General features: G+C 43.6%; 1 protein-coding gene across 4 annotated transcripts in view; it reads left to right on the forward strand.

The window, feature by feature from the left end:
* Positions 1 to 15,614, forward strand: part of LOC121276969 (aminopeptidase Q-like) — a 239,842-nt gene that overhangs the window by 147,024 nt on the left and 77,204 nt on the right. For all 4 annotated transcript variants that reach the window (XM_041185720.1, XM_041185717.1, XM_041185719.1 and 1 more), the window contains exons 8-10: positions 7,227 to 7,292; positions 8,073 to 8,138; positions 10,902 to 11,062. In XM_041185720.1, the coding sequence (XP_041041654.1) occupies positions 7,227 to 7,292; positions 8,073 to 8,138; positions 10,902 to 11,062 (293 nt within the window). The remainder of the gene's footprint in view (positions 1 to 7,226; positions 7,293 to 8,072; positions 8,139 to 10,901; positions 11,063 to 15,614) is intronic.

The following is a 15,614-nucleotide window of genomic DNA, read 5'->3' on the forward strand; positions in this document are numbered from 1 at the left end:
TACTGGAGCATGTGTAATGCTATCTGCCAAAGGAAGACCACTGAGGGTGTCTGCATTTGCTATATGCACACCCGAACGGTGCATAAAAGTGTACTCATATGCCAACAAAGTTTAAGCCCATCTCTGAATTCTAGCAGAGGCTATCAGTGGGATAGCTTTATCTTCACTAAACAAACCCAGTAGTGGCTTGTAAGCTGACATTATGGTGAAGTGTTGACCATGCAAATGTTAATGGAACTTCTTCACTCCAAACATAATGAATAAGCCTTCTTTTTCAATTTGTGAATAACCCTTCTCAGCTGCAGACAGGGATCTGGAGACAGATCCTATTGGCTTTTCAGATCCATCCTCCATCTTTTGTGACAATACTGCCTCCACTCTGTGGGGAGATGCATCACAAGTGAGTATTAATTCCTTTGACAGGTCATATCGCACTAGCAGACATGACGTATGTAAAAGCTTCTTGATTTTTATGAAGGCTTCCTCTTGCTTTGCCTTCCAGGTGGTTCTTCAATAATAAGTGTAAAGGAGCTAATACTGTACATAGATTAGGCAAGAAGCGACTGTAATAATTTATGCCCAAAAGAACCTTGATCTCTGTGACATTGGTCAGAGAGGGTACTTCCATGATTGCCCTGACTTTCTCCCTTATTGGATGCAACCTTAGGCATCCACTCAATGACCCAAATTTGTGAATTCATTCGTTTGGAAAGTGCACTTCTCTTTTTTCAATTGTATGCCAGCCTCCAAAAATCTCTTCTGAACTCATTCTAGGTTGCCCAAATGTTCTATTTCCGTTGATCCTGAGATCAGGACGTGATCCAGGTACAATACAACTCGGGGGAGTGCTTGTAATAGGCTTTTCATGGTTCTTTAGAAAATCGCATAGGCAGATGACACACCAAAGGATAGGCAGCATGTATATTGATAACAGGCCCTTGTGTGTGTTTATGGTGACATACACTCTGATGTGTTGTCCAGCTCTAGCTGTTGATATGCATGGCTCATGTGTAGTTTAGTATAGGATCTTCGTCCTGCAAGTTTAACATACAGATCTTCAATTCTTGGGATTGCGATAGTTGTCTAATTTTGCAGCCTTGTTCACAGTTAATTTATAATCTCCACAGAATGGTTTGATCTGGTTTCATCACAGGGACTATGGGTGCTGCCCATTCTGAAAACTGGAGTGGCTCCAAGGGACACTATTCTGCATTCAAGTTCTCCTTTACCGTGTATGACACAGGTCTTTCCTTAAAAAAAACTGAGGTATTGCTTGAGAATCCAAGTATATTGTAGCTTGTAGGCCTCATATTTTTCCCAATTCATCCCAGAATACTCTGTTGTACTTTGTTAACAACTCAGGAATTCCTCCTGTTTTGACTTGAAAAATTCCTGACCAGTTAAGTTTAATTTCTTTCAACCAATCACAGCCCAGATGGCCAGGTCCTTCACCTGTTACAACCATTACTGGCAGCTGGGCTGTCTGTTGCCTGTAGGATACAAGTACAGAGGCAATGCCTTTCACCTGTTTTGCTGCGACAGTATATGTTTTTAGCTGAGCTGTGGTTTGCTCCAAACTCAATGCCTAGGTACCTTTGCTGAAGTATTTAAAGATGTGTTCTTCCGCCATTGTGGTCAATGCTCCTCTGTAAACCTCCATGGCTACTTGAATGGTAATGGTGATTGGTTCAGTTTTCCTGGCCTTAAGATTGTATAAGGAATAGATATCAGTATCAGTCAGTAGCTTCTGATTCATTTATATTATACACTTCATTTAACTTGGCCTGAGTCTGGATGGCTGTCTTGATTTTACTCTGCACTGTTTTATAACATGCCCTTTTTTGTGACAGTAGTGGTATTCAGTCTCTTTAAATCTACAGGTTACCTGTGCATGATTACCCCCACATTGGCAACACTTTAATTTCAGCGTTACTGATGAGCTGCTTCCAGTATTTCTTTTTGTCTTTTGAATGCATACTCGATGGGCCAAAGGGCCTCCTCTGCACTGTGTGATTCTGTGAATGGTAGGGACGGTGTCCCACTTCACGGTAGCCTCCCTGGTTTCCGCGCCACGCTCGGTGGCAGGTTCCCACCCTAACTGCAGGACAGCGCCATGTTGCACACTCTGCAAAGCCTGCGTGTCCCTTTCAGCATTCTCCATTGCTATCGCTGAATCCATGGCTAACGCTTCAGGTCTATATTAACTTCTGCAAGTAAACAGTGCTGAATGGCATTGTGGTGTACACCACATACCAAACAATCTCACAACATGTTGTTTAGAGTATCTCCAAAGTCACAGTACTCTGTTGTTAACTGTTTTAATTTCAAAACGTATGTTGAAGTCGACTCACCAGGGGCCCTCACTCTGGAGTTGAGCTCGAATCTTTGCATGATCACCGATGGTTTAGGCTGAAAATTTGCCTTCACAAGGTCTTCTAGTTTGTTGAAAGATCTGGAATTTGGCACGTTTGGGGCCATCAGACTACAGATTAGGTTATACACCTTGCTCCTGCAGACACTTTGGAGAATTGCCTTCTGTTTCTCCTCTGCCGTTATTTCGTTGACCACAAAGTAGAAACCTAGGCGCTTTATGTACTGACGTCAGTCTTCAATGGACGAGTCATACGGGTCAATTCTGTTGAAGAATGGCATGACCGGTGAGTATACTCTCTTCCTTTAAAAATCAAAATGCTCACACTCGTGAGGTGAGGTGCAGCGTCTGAGCTATTTATCCTTGTCGCCAATTGCAATAAACTTGGAGTACGGACAGGTTTCTTGTTAGAAACAGTAACTTTATTTGCAGAGCTTCTGATGAAGCTACATGTTTGCACCAAGACCAAGGCTAGAAAGCTCCACCCCTAAGATTATTTGCGCTTATAGCTGATTCACAGTCACATGACATGTACAGTCACATGATCTCCATAGCTAGATGAAAGGCTTAACTTACAATTACCACAATAGCCCTCAGCATTATGGGTTTGCATTCTTCTGATCACCATGGAATAGCTCTCACTGAAGAGATAATTAGCCATAATCTGTGAGGGATGTCGTGCCCCTAAAACATGAAGAAGATTATAAACTGTTTAAATCAAACCTTTTTTGCTTACTTAAGAAGTGGACTTTGCTGAACCAAAAGATGGCTGCTATAGGTCACATGATTCACAAGTTGGCTAGAGTTTCTCGAAATTTCCAACAGTAGTTATAGGACAAAAGCTCAACCTTCTTTTTTGTGGAATATCACACCTTTCATTGTGAAAGCACATTACAATCAATGAAACCAGGGACCAACAGACAACCTGTCCCCCCAGCCTGGTCCTATAACAAAAGGAAAGCCATCAAAACTTATTATACCTACAGAGGCACTAATGACCGCCATTTATCTCCCAAGTTTTTTTTATTCATTTATGGGATGTGAGCATCATTGGCTAGGCTAGCATTTATTGCCCAATGCTAATTGCCCTTGAGAAGGTGATGAGCTGCCTTCTTGAACTGCTGCAATACATGTGTTGTAGGTAGACCCACAGTGCTAATAAAGAGAGCGTCCCAGGATTTGGCCCAGTGACAGTGAAGGAACGACAAAAATTTCCAAGTCAGGATGGTGAGTGGCTTGGAGGGGTACTTCCAGGTGGTGGTGAACAATGAATTTTGACCAGAGGCATAGAAACTGCTTGTTAGCTTGCAACTGACACATTAATGGGCAACCTCACATGACCTAAGCTCCTGACCTTTGGAAAGTTTTAATATTACATATCTAGACTCACAACTCAGTCTGCTGTTTAACCTCCATCCTGCAAGCGTCAAAACAGGACTCCAGGTTAACCAGAAACCTGCATCAATTCTAAGGGCTGTATCTTCCAGTCGGCAAGTGGGGGGGTGGGGGGGTGGGGCAGAGCCCGCTCATTGACACATAAAATGATGTGGGGTGACATCGGGTGTGTGCCCTGACATCAGCCAACGTCATTTAGCTTTTCGGTTGGGCGGGTGCCCCCGTCGAACTGTCAAAGGCCTAGTAAGGTCATTAAAAAAGTAATTAAAGTGATTAATGGACCTGCCTGTCCAACCTTAGGGTTGGCAGGGCAGATCAAGAGCCCAGGCCGGCTTCTGAAAAAACATGGAACCTCATCCAAGGCGAGATGACGTTTCATGAGGTTATTAACATTTGTATGAAATCTCTAAATAAAAGAAATTGACATGTCCCACCTCATATGACATTGGCACATGAGAAGACATGTCAGTAATTTTTTTTCTCATCTTTATTTAATGTTTCAAACCTGAGCTGATGTCCCTGAGGCAGCACTTTGCCTCAGGGAGATCTGAGAACACTTTCGTGCGCACACACAAAAGGGCGCACTCCCGGCTCAGGGAATCCCCCCCCCCCCCCCCCCCATTCAACCCCCCAGCCCGGACAGGGAGCGCATAACGCTTCCTGGCAGACGTCACGCTGGGTGGGCCTTAATTGGCCTGCCCACGTAAAATGGTAGCGCAGCCCTGACTGGGAGTGCCGATCGGGAACCTACCCGGCCACTCCCGCACATTCCCCCAACAGGGGGAAAAAGTTGCCCTAAGACTCCTCGAAGTCTGTTTTTCTGGAAGATTCCTGCCATCACCTGCTGAACAGGCCTGGTCTCTGTAAACCAACCTTAACACGCTGCATCACCATCAACGTTAAAGGTATTGAGAAACTCCTGCTTCAACTAGCTGAACTCCTCCATGAAGGAACTCTCACTAGACTCTGACTTTCCGGACTCCATCAATCACATGAATTGATATTTATGTCTGTGGCTCTTTCTCTTAAGTTATTCATAGTTGTAAAAACTCCTCTTTCCTTTCTTCTTATTGTTTGCTTGTGTTTGTGTATTAAGTTGCGATCATTGCCCGGGTTTGAATAAACAATGCTTCTGATTTAATGAGAGTTTGCTGCAAGTCACTTTGAAAATTAACCTCACAAACCAAAGTTTGGGAAAACAGCCACAACCCATTTCAAATATTAAAATACCTCTGCTTGCAGACAGATGGTGAGAAAAAAGGGAGTTCGGGTTTGCCTCTCTCCTCTGTCCATAACAGGGACCATAGGCACCCCTTTCTGCTAGAGAAGGAATAGAGTAGGAGGCATACCACTCTGCATCCAGCCTGGGGCAAGGTGAGTAGGAAGCCTTCTGAAACAAGGTTTGAACCTACACTGTTGGCATAATTCTATACCACACTTTAGCCATCTAGCAAACTGAGCTGATCAAACCCCACACACACTAAGGAAATGAGCACAATACGAAGGGTGATCAGCTTTGGTGATTTATAGCCTGAGCTCTGAAAAGAGTCATATTGGACTCAAAACATTAACTCTGCTTCCCTCTCCACTGATGCTGCCAGACCTGCTGAGTTTTTCCAGCACTTTCTCTTTTTATTTTATACCCTACCAAAAGCTGCTGAAATTTCAGGAAATGTTTCTTCTCCAGCTGAATAAAGCTAAGACTATCTTGCATCACTACATGCTTTAAAAGCCTTGAATTGTAGTATGAGCATGATGGAAATCAGACTGAAATCAGAGGTCAAAGTTGCATTTTTTTAAAAACTCAGTCCATCAGCATTGTTAGCCTGTGCCTTGAATAACCCTTATCATGCATGATCCACTTGGACCTCCTATGAAGGACCTTTACCACTCTGAGGCGCATGGCCTGCTTAATCTCCAGCGTGATGCAAAATCTGGGAATATATTGCCAGGCAAGCCTCCCATCACCATCCGCGTGGACTCATGCTAGGAAGCATTTCCCAGTCAATCATGTTCATATTGAAACTGGATTAAGACAAATTCCACAAGGTCAACTCTTCTGAGGCTTTTCAGTAAAACGTGCTGGAGGTGAGGAAAGCAGTCAAAACCATGATTCAAAGAGTTATTTCTTCATCTACTGTCTTGAGGGTTGCAGAATCTGTGCATTTTTGGATTCACTTTCTTTTCACTTTCCAATGTGCCTCTCTTTTCTTCTTCTTTACTTGTTTTCTACTCCACCCTTCTCTCGAAGACTCCCCATCTCATTGGTGTGGAATGTATGTTTAGCTGGGACAGCCTGAATTCCTCAAGCTTTGGCTTGGGCAGCTTTGGATCTCTCCCCTGGGCCACAGAATGAATGGCCTGTTCAAATTATTGATCCCCACCACCATGCCCCTTTTACAGAATGAATAGCCAGGTATTTCATGCTCTCTTATTTGCATCATTTTCATCCTGCATAAATTACATCTGGCTACCCTGTTGTATTTGCTACTACATCTTATTCCTTCACATACAATTCCCTTAATGTCTCTCTATTCTGGCTATATATTCTTATAGTTTTCCTTTTTTTAGAATGATAAAATCCTGCATAAAATTATCAAAGATATTTCACAAAATGAATAAGACAAGAAAAATGATAGAATATAGATTTTAAAATGTAATTAAAGAGGAATGTTAGCCTTTAACTCAAGAGGGCTGGAATACAAAGAAGTGTAAGTTATGCTACAGTTTTATAAAGCTCTGGTTAGATCACATTTGGTGTACTGCATTCGGTTCTGTGAACGACACCTCAGGGAAAATATATTGATCTTCAATAAGGCAGCGCAGATTCACCAGAATGACACTGGGATAAAAAGGTTAAATTATGAGTACTGAGTGCATAGACAAGGTTTGTATTCCTTTGTTTAAAGAAGATTAAACGTTATCTTATTGAGGTATTTAAGATGATTAAAGCAGTCAATAGGTTAGATAGAGAGAAACTATTTACTCTGCTGGGGGAGTCCACATCTGGGGGCAAACCCTTAAAATTAAAAATAGGTCATTCAGAGAAGATGTCAGGACATATTTCTTCACACTAAAGGTGGTAAAAATCTAGAATTCCCTTCTCCAAAAAGCTATTGGGGCCAAGTCAGTTGAAAATTTCAAAACTGAGGTTGATAGATTTTGATTGGGCAAGAGTATTAAGGGTTAAGGAACCAAGGTGATTAAATGTAGTTAAGCTTCAGATGAGCCATAATCTAACTGAATGGCGGCTCAGAGGCTGAATGGACCACACCTGTTATACATTCATGTGCTCCTAATATTATAAATTGATGCATGTATGTTTTAACTTGATCTTTTAGAAGTTTGCTGTGTTTAATTTCTTGTGACATTAAATTAAATTTCATATACAATTGCAAACATTAGTAGTCAGGTGTCTAGTATATTAACACATAAACCATTTTTCCTCTTCCAACTATAGGGTGCCTCCATCATCCATATGATCTCCAATTTTATGACAGAGGAGCTGTTTGTAAAAGGGCTCAGGGTGAGTTTAAAAAGATCTTTCCTGGTTTGAGTCTGTAAGCTCTCTACTAATAGAATAATGGCCAGGACTTTTCCCTCATCGGGCAGGCTCGGTGGAGGCAGGTGTGAGCGGTCGGCAAGCTGACCACCGCCCGCGGTGAGGGCCAGACCGCCTCGCCCAGCATGAAACGTGCGCTGCAGTGCTCAGCACTGCCTGTGTGGGTGGGATGGGGGGCAGAGGAGGGCGAGCACACAAGTTCATGCAGGCGCGCCAGTGCATGCAAGAAAAGCTCCCTGAGGCACAGAGCTGCCTCAGGGAGATGAAGAATTTTGAAAATTAAAAATAAAGATTTTGAAAATGTTAAAAAAAACATGTCCCCTCATGTGACTCTGTCACAAGAGCAGGGACATGTTATTAATGAAAAGTTTACATTTTTACTTTATTTTTATTTGCCATTGGAAACCTCCGCCCGCCAATGGATGAGGTTTCCCAAAAAATGCAAAGGCCGCTTGGCCTTTTTACCTGCCCACCAACGAAAAATTTAATTCATTTATAACTTTAATGGCCTTGACAGGTCGTTTAATCGTCAGCGGGCGCACTGCTGACTCCCATACTGCCTGCCAACCGAAACATTTCGCATCATTTTATGCTCGTTTGGGTCAGGCCGACAAGGTAAAAATTCTGGCCAATGATTCACAACATGATTTGAAACTGTTTCAAGAGTTTTTGTTTCTTGTCACAGCAAGTGCTTGTCTTTATTTCTTCAAACACAGCATTTCAGTTTTTCCCTTTGCTTTACAGTCATACCTCAAGGCCTTTTCCTATTCAAATGCTGTGACAGATGACATGTGGAATCATTTGCAGATGGTGGGTTTAGCATGTGTTTAAAAGGGCTTCATGTACTATGAATACAGTTTTGCACACTGATCCTGTGGGTGTTTACAAGTTTTCTTTGCTTCTTTCCTGTTTCATAGTTGGGCTACTACAGTCAGTCAGTTGTTTACATGGTCTGAAATTAAATTGTTTTATTGGATGCTATTTTTATGTGTGACACTCTGAAAACACCATACTATGTGTATGAATGGCATATTTGAGTAAGTTTGCACTTAGCATCATATGTTCTGATCGTAACTCTCATTCTGACTCTCCATGGTGGCTTTATGGCTACTATACATTTTTCCTGACTAAGTGCTTGGGCTAGACGCCTGCTGCTAAGCTTCCTCTAATGCGATCGTCTAGACAATTGTTAGAGATACAGGAGGTACAACCTGTTTTCCCCTCATTGTGAGGAAGCACTCATCCCATCTTGTTGTCTTCACACCAGCTATGCCAAAGGACATGACCCTCTGTGAAAAGGTATACCTCCTGACCTTTAACCTAGACCTGTGCCAAAGCATCGCGAGGAATGTTCACGCAATGCCCAGGCAACTTAAAGAAACATTACACCTGACTGAGTCCTGATGAAGAGTCATATTAAACTCAAAACATTAACTCTGTTACTCTCGCCACAGATGCTGCCAGGTCTGCTGAGTTTTTCCAGCATTTTTTATTTTTATTTCAGGTTTTTCGTGTCACCATTGCTTCTTTGACCAATTACCTTAAATCTGTGCCCTCTCATTCTCAATCCTTCCACCAGGGGGAACAGTTTCTCCCTGTCGACTCTGTCCAGACCCCTCGTGATTTTTAATACCTCTATCAAATCTCCTCTCAACCACAGTATTTTGCTTTTATTCCACCTGATAGATTGTATCGAAAGAAAGAGAAATATTGACCTAAGTGGCATATAACCTGATTACATATTCCTATTTCCGATTGAGAATAGAAGTTCATTAGTTCAGGGAAACGATTACTTTTCCCTGGTGGATTATGAGAATGATTGATTAACATTATTCTTATGTCATGACTTAAGTGATGCCATATTACTAGGTCATATAAAAATATTTTGGATTAACATAGGTGGTGATGTGTCACACTAAAAACAGTTGACCTCTACTCATTCTGGTCCACCACCAAATAGCATTAAGGTCACATTTGAAATTGTGATGATTTCACAATCAGTAGTACCTTCAGAAGCATAAATAGAATAAACTTCAGCCCTGAACAATGCTCCGTCTAAGCTGTGTGGGTGCCCGACTGCGTGGCAGTCAGGAAAGGTCCATGTAGGGAGGACGTGCACAAACAATGATGCCTTTAAGATGCGCACATGCATGACCTCATGACAATCTTAAAGAGACCATACGGCGCAACTAAACAGCCACACACAGAAAACAGACATTAGACGGAAAATTGTCTATGAATATTAAATCCAACCTGACTAATAATTCAAATTGATAATTTGACACATTTTTAAATACATTTTATTCAAAACCTATGAAGGGAAAATGCCATATAGCTTTAAGAGAGCTCCATCCTCTCTTGAAATGTATAAGAAAATGTGCCTTGCCTCACCTTCAAGGCACTCAGGACGTGATGAAGCATTTGGTATATAATTGCATCACTTGACGCAATGTGTCAAAAACACAACCAATTTATTATTGTATCTTATCTAAACTTCTATAATATCTGGGTTTAGCTTGGTAAATCCCCTAATATAGTGCAGTAATTGCCTGATACATTTTATTCAGAATAACAATAGATTAATAACATCATCTACATTTTATAATCTCAAATAGGAAACCACCTCCAGATAGAACAAACATGTCAAACCTGAAGTCTTAAATTCCATAACAAATAGAAAGATATATTTTTCAAGTTACTTATAAGAACAGTATTTCAAAGTTGCGGTCATACAAAAATCTTATCGCTTTAATCAAATCCTTTTGGAACATTTGGATATATTTGAGATTCAAAATCCTCAAGTCAGCAAATGCTTTTACTCTTTATAACAAACTGGTTTCATTTTAGCCCATTTCCTTCAATCTCATTTAAAAGTCTGACCAGACTTCAGCTTTTTTTAATTAGTTTTAAAGGCCTTGTGGTTTTCATGATAGTGTTACATTTCATTCTTATGACAGAGTGGAAATCATACTTCTTGTTTGAATGGGTGCAACGCAGATTTAATCCTTAAGGACTGAGTATTGCTGAACAAAGAGACATGTCGAAGCTTTTCATATTGCATTCATCAGGACACTTTGCAAGAATATCTATAAGTTGTTGTTTTCCCCCTATATTGGTATTCTTGTGAAGTGTCCTGATGAGTGCAAGACAATAAGCTTTGACATATCTCTTTCTTCAGCAATACTCTAGCTTTGAACCACCAAATGACTATTTAAAGATTGATTATTCATAGTCGAGTTAAGTAATTTAAAGTTGGCCAGAGTTTATTTTATTCTATACTTCATATTGTTTGTTAGTAGCAGTTTTTTAAATCCATCCATGGGAGGTGGGCATTGCTGGCTGGGCCAGCATTTAATGCCCATCCCTAATTGCCCTTGAGGTACCTTTTTACAGGTACCTTTTAGGCTCTCTGAGTGATGTTTGATGATATTCATCTGGGAGGATTAAGAATTTAAACATAATGATTATGAGTTTATTGAGTGCTATTCAACAATTGATTACTAGAAAATATGTCAGTATATACAGTAGAAGCATAATTAATGAATTACTAATTGGTGACTTCTGCTTCACTAGGCTATAGATGGCCAAGATGCCATTAAACTGCCAGCAACAATAAAATCTATCATGGACCCATGGGCAACACAGGAAGGTGTGCCTGTTATAACAGTTAATACATCGAATGGAATTATAACACAGGAGTACTTTGGCAAATCAATGGAAAACAGAAATTCAAAGTATGTATAATGTTGCATTTTCTAATATGTTGTCAGTCATTCTTCTTTCTCACCAGTGATAGGTAGGTAACTTGAACTATCAATCAAACAGTGAAATTATTTCCATCCCTAAATTGTGCTCTATACTATTGCAGTATTTATTTAAATGAGTTTGCAACCTTTTATTAGATTACAGCCTGATTATTATTCTAAAACATTATTGGATAAGGTTCTTTTGTTGCTGTTAAGCTGAAAATCTTTCTTTAAAACATACTTTAATTTCTGTCCCCTTCTAAAGCTTCTATTCTTGGCATAAGCTAGGGTCAAAAAGACTAATTAAAGAACTTAATAACAAATATCAGCCTGCTTGAGGGGCCAAATGGCCTACTCCTGCTCCAAAGTCCTATGTTCTGCCACTCTGAGACCAGTGAGCAAGTGAGATGACTTTGGGTGAATCCTCCATTTAATTTCACCTTCTTCTTCTTTTAATACCATAACTGAGGTTGGAAATTCAACATCCTATCATTCCTTGACTTGCTGCTTCAATACGTTATGTCACCATGGTATCATAGTTCAAACTTCATTCCAGAAACAAATTTTGGTCAGAGATGGTGACGCTGGTGAATCCGTAACTTCAGGGCCCTCGGGTGTGAGAGGGGGTCTCTGCTGCTCCTCCTCCCAGCCCTGCTCTGCTGATGCTGAAAGAAAGAACAAGGACATTGGATCAGTTAACGTGGAGACTATGTCAATGTGCATCCCTGTCCCCCGGATCATTATGTGCTCATCCTTCCATAAGCAATGGTCAAGACATGTTGCAAACTTCAGTCACTGAACATTCAGCACTGCCAAGGCTGTTGGGAGAACAATGGTGATCTCACTGCTGGGCAAACATACCTGCCCGTGGCACCCCAGCCTCACCGACACCAGTGGACCTGGGTGCATGGGGCCTCTCTAGATCGAGGGCCTCCTGCTTGAAGCAGCTGAGAATCGTTAACTGTGCCGGCCCTCCGCCAGTCCTCACCCGCTCGGCTGCATTATGTACATTCTTCTCCTGAAAAGGAGAGAAGAGCATTGATTAGTGCTAATTGTACCTGGACTCTCTTCACGGACGGCCCACCCCAACCAGAGTGGGACATTGTAGGGCTCCAGTGTCTCCTCACCCTGCAGCTGCCGAACACTCACACAAAGATGCTGGGCCTGCCCAGCTCCCCACCCAACCCCTTGGCCAAATGCTGCCTACATCATATTAGGCACCACACGGTCTAACCTCCCATAACAAGGAGGCGCAAGCACGTGGAGGACAGAGGACAGCAGATCGATCAGCGCCAACGCCACCTTGAAGCTCCCCTCCCAGTACGTCATCACCCTGACTTTGACATATCCTGGAGTTCCAGCTTTGCGCCCAGATGCAGCTCCTACAGGTTGCCCCCAAAACAGTCAAGTGGGTCTCAGTGTATCACATGCTGCGGGTGCAGAACCCATCTCTTCACCACCCTGTCAGGGTGACCTCAGCATGGGCAATATCTGCTGGCCCACCCAGCGAAGGACACAGGCTGTCAATGATTCAATGCAGTCACTGCACTCAGACTTGGCGGGTGGGGGAGGCACCAGGGGGAAGCCTACCTGTTGGGCTAAGTGACCAATGCCAACATGGTACTCACCCTTCCCAAGTGCAACAGGTCATTGAAGCGCTTGTGACACTGGATCCAGGCGTGCCGCACCATGTCGCAGGAGCTCACTACCTCTGCCACCTCCTCCCAGGCACATTTGGTCATGTTGGGGGGCTCCTCCTCCTCCTGTCCTGGGGTAGGAGGACCTCCCACTGTACTGCCACCTCCTCAAGGCAATCATCGGAGGAACGAGGTGTACAGTGCCCCCCTGCCCTATCCTCCTGCCTGGCCTGCTCACCAGCAGCTCTCTGGGGGGGGTGCCCTTCCACTGGCCGTGATTCACAGCCATGGAGAGGCTGCAGCAGCTTTTCTAAAACAGACTGTCGGGTCGTCATTGGACCCGGTGGTCATTGCAGCCCCACCGCCACCCCCCGCCCACTCCCGCTGTCCTCGGGAACCGTGATTCATGCTGGATGGGACTTAATTGGCCCACCCACGTAACATGGCATTGCCAACCTGATCATGGGTGGTGATCAGGTCTGTGCCAGCCTGCGCCCACTCCCAGTCTACCTCCCCACCCCCCAACCAGCTAGAAAATTCTGCCCATGGTCTTTATCATTTGTTTGAATGACCACCTCATGTTTAGTCATTGCTGGAGGGCATCAGATACTTGTTTCTGTCCAGTCCCACCAGTCCATTCCATATTTTACTGAACACGGTCAGTCTATTTTTCTCCCTCTCCTGTCATGATTCCCATTCCAAATCTTTGATCGAGGATGTGGCACAGTGTATTTCCCATACTGACCTGGGCAGAATTGTGCACCTCTTTGGATCACTTCTGCCTTGCTTACATCTCTTGCCCTATAAGGATCCCACACAAAAGTTACATCCTCCTCCTGCTGTCCTGTGGTACCAGGACCTCCGCCAGCTGCCACCTCCTTGTCCCAGTATATCTGGCCCTGCACCAGCAGCTCTTTTGTCATTTAATCTCCCCTGCTTTCCACCCTATCACAGACCTTCCCTCTTGCTCCTTTCCACCCTCCCTACTTTCACTTGCTTAAAACCTGTAACATTTCTAACTTTTTCCCGTTCTGGGGAAAGTTCATCAACCTGAAACATTGGGCAGAATTTTATTGATCCCTGGGCGGCGGGAAGTTGGGGGAGGGGAGAAGGTGCAGTAAAGTGGTGAGAAGCCAGGTTGGGACAGCTTCCCGATTCAGCCCTGCCACCAGCAGCTGTGAGGTGGATCAGCTACTGCTCCAAGGAAGTGGATTCCTGATTCGCAAAGGCCTTTTTAAGGGCCATTTTACAGGACTGTTGTCATGTTAGTGATGGCAAGGCAGCACCCCCCCAGCCCCCAACTCGGTGTGGCGATGCCCCCAGTTTTACGCAGATTGTGTCTGTGCAGCAACCCGGGGGCCATTGGAGCCTGTCAGCGGGGACCATGGGCAGCCTCAGTGCTCCCAGTGATGTGCCTGCAGGAGGTTTCCCTCTGACCTTTGGCCCTATGAAGTTTTTTATTTTTAATGTACTTACCTGAAGGTGCCCTGAAGCCTCTGACCAGCTTCAGCAGTGGCTGCCTCTCCCAGTGGCCACCCCCCACTCCCGCTGTCCTCGGGAACCGCCATTCACGCTGGGCCAGCCTTAATCGGCCCACCCGCGTAAAATGGCAGTGTGGACCCACCCACGCCCACTCCTGCACTGCCCACCTGACAGGCAGAACATTCTGCCCTGGTTAAGTTTGAAAGTGACATATTCCACTCGCAAACAAAAAGCTTAAGCAAAGCCAATGACATAGGTAAGAGGAGAGAATTGGCTAAGGTTAATTGCATAAACTGATTAAAAGTTATGGAGGTAAATGAATAGTGGGAAACCTTAAAGAACAATTCAAAATGTTCAACAAAAATAAATTCCATTGAAGAACAAAAACTCAACAAGAAGGACCCATCAGTTCCTCACTCAAGAAGTTAAAGATAAATTTAGATTAAAAGAGGCTGACAATGTTTCAAAAACAGTAGCAAGCCTGAGAATTGAGGATGTTTTAGAAATTAGCAAAGGGCCACCAAAATGTTGATAAAAAGGGGAAAAATAGGTTATGAGAGCAAACTACCCTGAAATATAAAAACGTATTGCAAGAGCTTTTATAAGTATATAAAAAGGAAGAGAGTAGCTAAAGTAAATGTTGGTCCCTTAGAAGCAGAGGCAGGAGAAATTATCAATGAGGAAGAAGGAAACAGCGGAGTTGTTGATCAAATACTTTGGGCAGAATTTTATGGTTGATATGCAGCTGGCAGAGTCCACACGTCTGCGCTTAAAATGTCGCGCACTGACGTCACACAGGCGTCCCGATGTTAGCGCGTGGCATCGCGATATTTAGCTGGGCAAGCGCACTATGAAGCACCATGCGCACCCGCCATTAACTAAAGGCCTTTTAAGGCCCTTAACTCGGCAATTAAAGCCGATTTCGAGGAGTCCGTGTGATCTTCACCTCGGCGCACGGACCCAACGGGCAGGCGGGTAACTGATTTTTTAACAAACCTCATCCACGGGTGGGATATGTGGGCTCAGAAGGGTTGTTAATGTTTTTTTCTGAAGTATTTAATGCAGAAAGTGTTTTAAACTTGCCTGTGTGATTGTTAGCAGTTCAGATCGATTTCCAATAGCTTTCTCTGTACTTTGAAGCCTCAGCTCACCGGTCTGCAGACAGGAATCTTTATCGGGCCTACAGCTTTCCGGAGGCCTCCATTTAGTCTGGGTATGGGTTCTGACCTCTCCACTGGAGGTAGCTCCTCTGAGGAGGGAGGGAGGGATAGAATAAGGAGGAGGCCAGGACTGGACAATCAGCCTCCAGGGGAGCCACCTTTGGGAGACCAGGCGCAGGCACAAGGGGCGTAGGGCCAAGAGGTTATCCAAATGGAAGGGGCCACAGAAGATGCCACTATCCTGCTGCCGGGGTGTACAGG

The sequence above is a fragment of the Carcharodon carcharias genome, chromosome 4, assembly GCF_017639515.1.
Source record: "Carcharodon carcharias isolate sCarCar2 chromosome 4, sCarCar2.pri, whole genome shotgun sequence".
NCBI classification, from domain to species: Eukaryota; Metazoa; Chordata; class Chondrichthyes; order Lamniformes; family Lamnidae; genus Carcharodon; species Carcharodon carcharias.